This window comes from Oreochromis niloticus, unplaced genomic scaffold (assembly GCF_001858045.2).
Source record: "Oreochromis niloticus isolate F11D_XX unplaced genomic scaffold, O_niloticus_UMD_NMBU tig00007281_pilon, whole genome shotgun sequence".
Lineage (NCBI taxonomy): Eukaryota > Metazoa > Chordata > Actinopteri > Cichliformes > Cichlidae > Oreochromis > Oreochromis niloticus.
Genome location: NW_020328464.1, coordinates 1 through 1,789, shown reverse-complemented (window position 1 = coordinate 1,789; position 1,789 = coordinate 1). Strand labels below are relative to the sequence as shown.

General features: G+C 40.4%; 1 protein-coding gene across 1 annotated transcript; it reads right to left on the bottom strand.

The window, feature by feature from the left end:
- Positions 1–639: 639 nt before the first annotated feature.
- LOC109198992 (tonsoku-like protein) lies at positions 640–1,510 on the bottom strand. The gene is made up of 2 exons (XM_019354338.2): positions 1,462–1,510; positions 640–921 (listed from the first exon to the last, which is right to left on the bottom strand). Exons 1-2 carry the CDS (start codon positions 1,490–1,492, stop codon positions 725–727), a joined length of 228 nt encoding a protein of 75 aa, XP_019209883.1. The 5' UTR covers positions 1,493–1,510; the 3' UTR covers positions 640–724.
- Positions 1,511–1,789: the final 279 nt, after the last annotated feature.

Sequence of the window (1,789 nt, the reverse complement as noted above, 5' to 3'; positions counted from 1 at the left end):
AAATTTAGAGTCGATTTTAAGATCCTGGTCTTGACCTACAGAGCTGTGCATGGACTGGCACCTGCCTACATCTTTGATCTGCTACAGCCTTATGTCCCCAGCAGGTCTTTGAGGTCATCTGATCTGGGCTTACTTGCTATAAAAAAATACTAAGAGGAGGACTAAGGGTGATAGAGCTTTTGCCACTGTGGCCCCTAGACTGTGGAACTCTCTCCCCAAGCATTAAGAACTGTGGACTCAGTAGCTGTTTTTAAAACACAACTCAAAACTCACCTTTTTAAAACTGCTTTTGGTTAATTTTTGCCTGTTTTATTTAGTCTTTTTAAATCTTTTATGACTTGTAATTTTATGTGCAGCACTTTGTGATTCTGTCTTGAAAGGTGCTATATAAATAAACTTTATTTATTTTTATTTATTAAAACAGGACCAATTGCGACACAAAACCTCTCGCACACTAACACAAACTCTTTATACAGATACAGAGCTTTACATGTATAAATAAGGCAGACAAAAATGCATAAAACACAAGCTATCAACAGATTGTTGGTGGACAGCATGTCACTTTATTTTGGTTTTATCTTGTTTCTTTTTGGTGTAGCCTCACTAAACAAAATGTTTATAAAAATGACCACTTTATTATGAACACTGGCTCAAAATCCACCGTCAGTGATAAAGAGTAGACATCAGAAGCAAAGTTCTGCCGACATCATCACACCTCCCACCCTCAAGTGGAGGTGGCGGAGAGGAGGCACTTGGAGTTTCGGTCGAGAAAGTGTCCGTGTGACTGAGTCCTGACCCAGCTCTGCTTCAAGGTCTGTCGGTCCAGCTTGTTGAGGGCCTGAGAGCAAAGACGGATATCCTGGACCAGCTCTGACAAACTGTCCAGGTCTTCACTCTCCCAGGGGCCAGAGACCTGACAACCTGCAGGTTAAGCAACAAAGAGACATTTTATTTCATATCCATAATTTCCATTTTTCCCCTATAAATATTTGACATCCAAATGTAGCCTATTAGCTAGCATCCAGTAACGTTTTCTGCTCCATAAAAGGGAAAATTAATTCACAACTAATCAGTTTTTGTTTTTGTTTTTTTATCTTTAAACCACACTTCTATATTGTAATGTCTGTGTGTGTACTCATCAAGCAACACCTCTGTGCATACATACTAAATGTTCAAACTTAGAAATGTGTCAAAAGGAAACAGACGCACAGCAAGACACAAACTGTTGCCAAGTACAACTTTGCACAGGTGATAAAAACATCAAATATCATCAAATTGTGAATTAGTGTGAAACGGTGATCTAAGAATAGGCTCCCAAACAGTCATATCCAGAACAATTACTTTTACACATCAATGAGTAAGCAGCATAGGGATTGGACAGCCTGGTTCTATCACAAGGGCCATAATATATTTGCCACCGCTGAGTTACAGTAAAGAGTAGGGGCGATAGGCAAGACTTACCTTTACTAGCACTGATGGTTTGGAGCACCATCTCAGCAGCGCCACGGTCGTGCAGCGAGCCTGCTGATACAACAGCTTCTGCTTCTCCATCTCTTTTTCCTTTGTTAGAAAGGTGACACATATCATTGCAGACCATCTAAAAATGAAACTGCTAAAATTGAGGAGACTGTGGAAGATTCAAGACCGACTGATCACCTACTTCAAAACTCTTCACTTCTCCATCGTCATCCTCTTCATCATGGCAACTCTGAAGGAAGGAGAAAGGTGAAAAAAGCATACAACTACAGACTGATTACTTCGGATAGATATAGCCACATCAGCGACGGGA

Excerpts from the sequence above, each read along its gene's own strand:
- LOC109198992 (XM_019354338.2), bottom strand. The coding sequence starts at position 1,492 with ATGGTGCTCCAAACCATCAGTGCTAGTAAAG. Across the intron at positions 922-1,461 it reads AACCATCAGTGCTAGTAAAG|GTTGTCAGGTCTCTGGCCCC; the intron begins GTAAGTCTTGCC and ends CTTAACCTGCAG.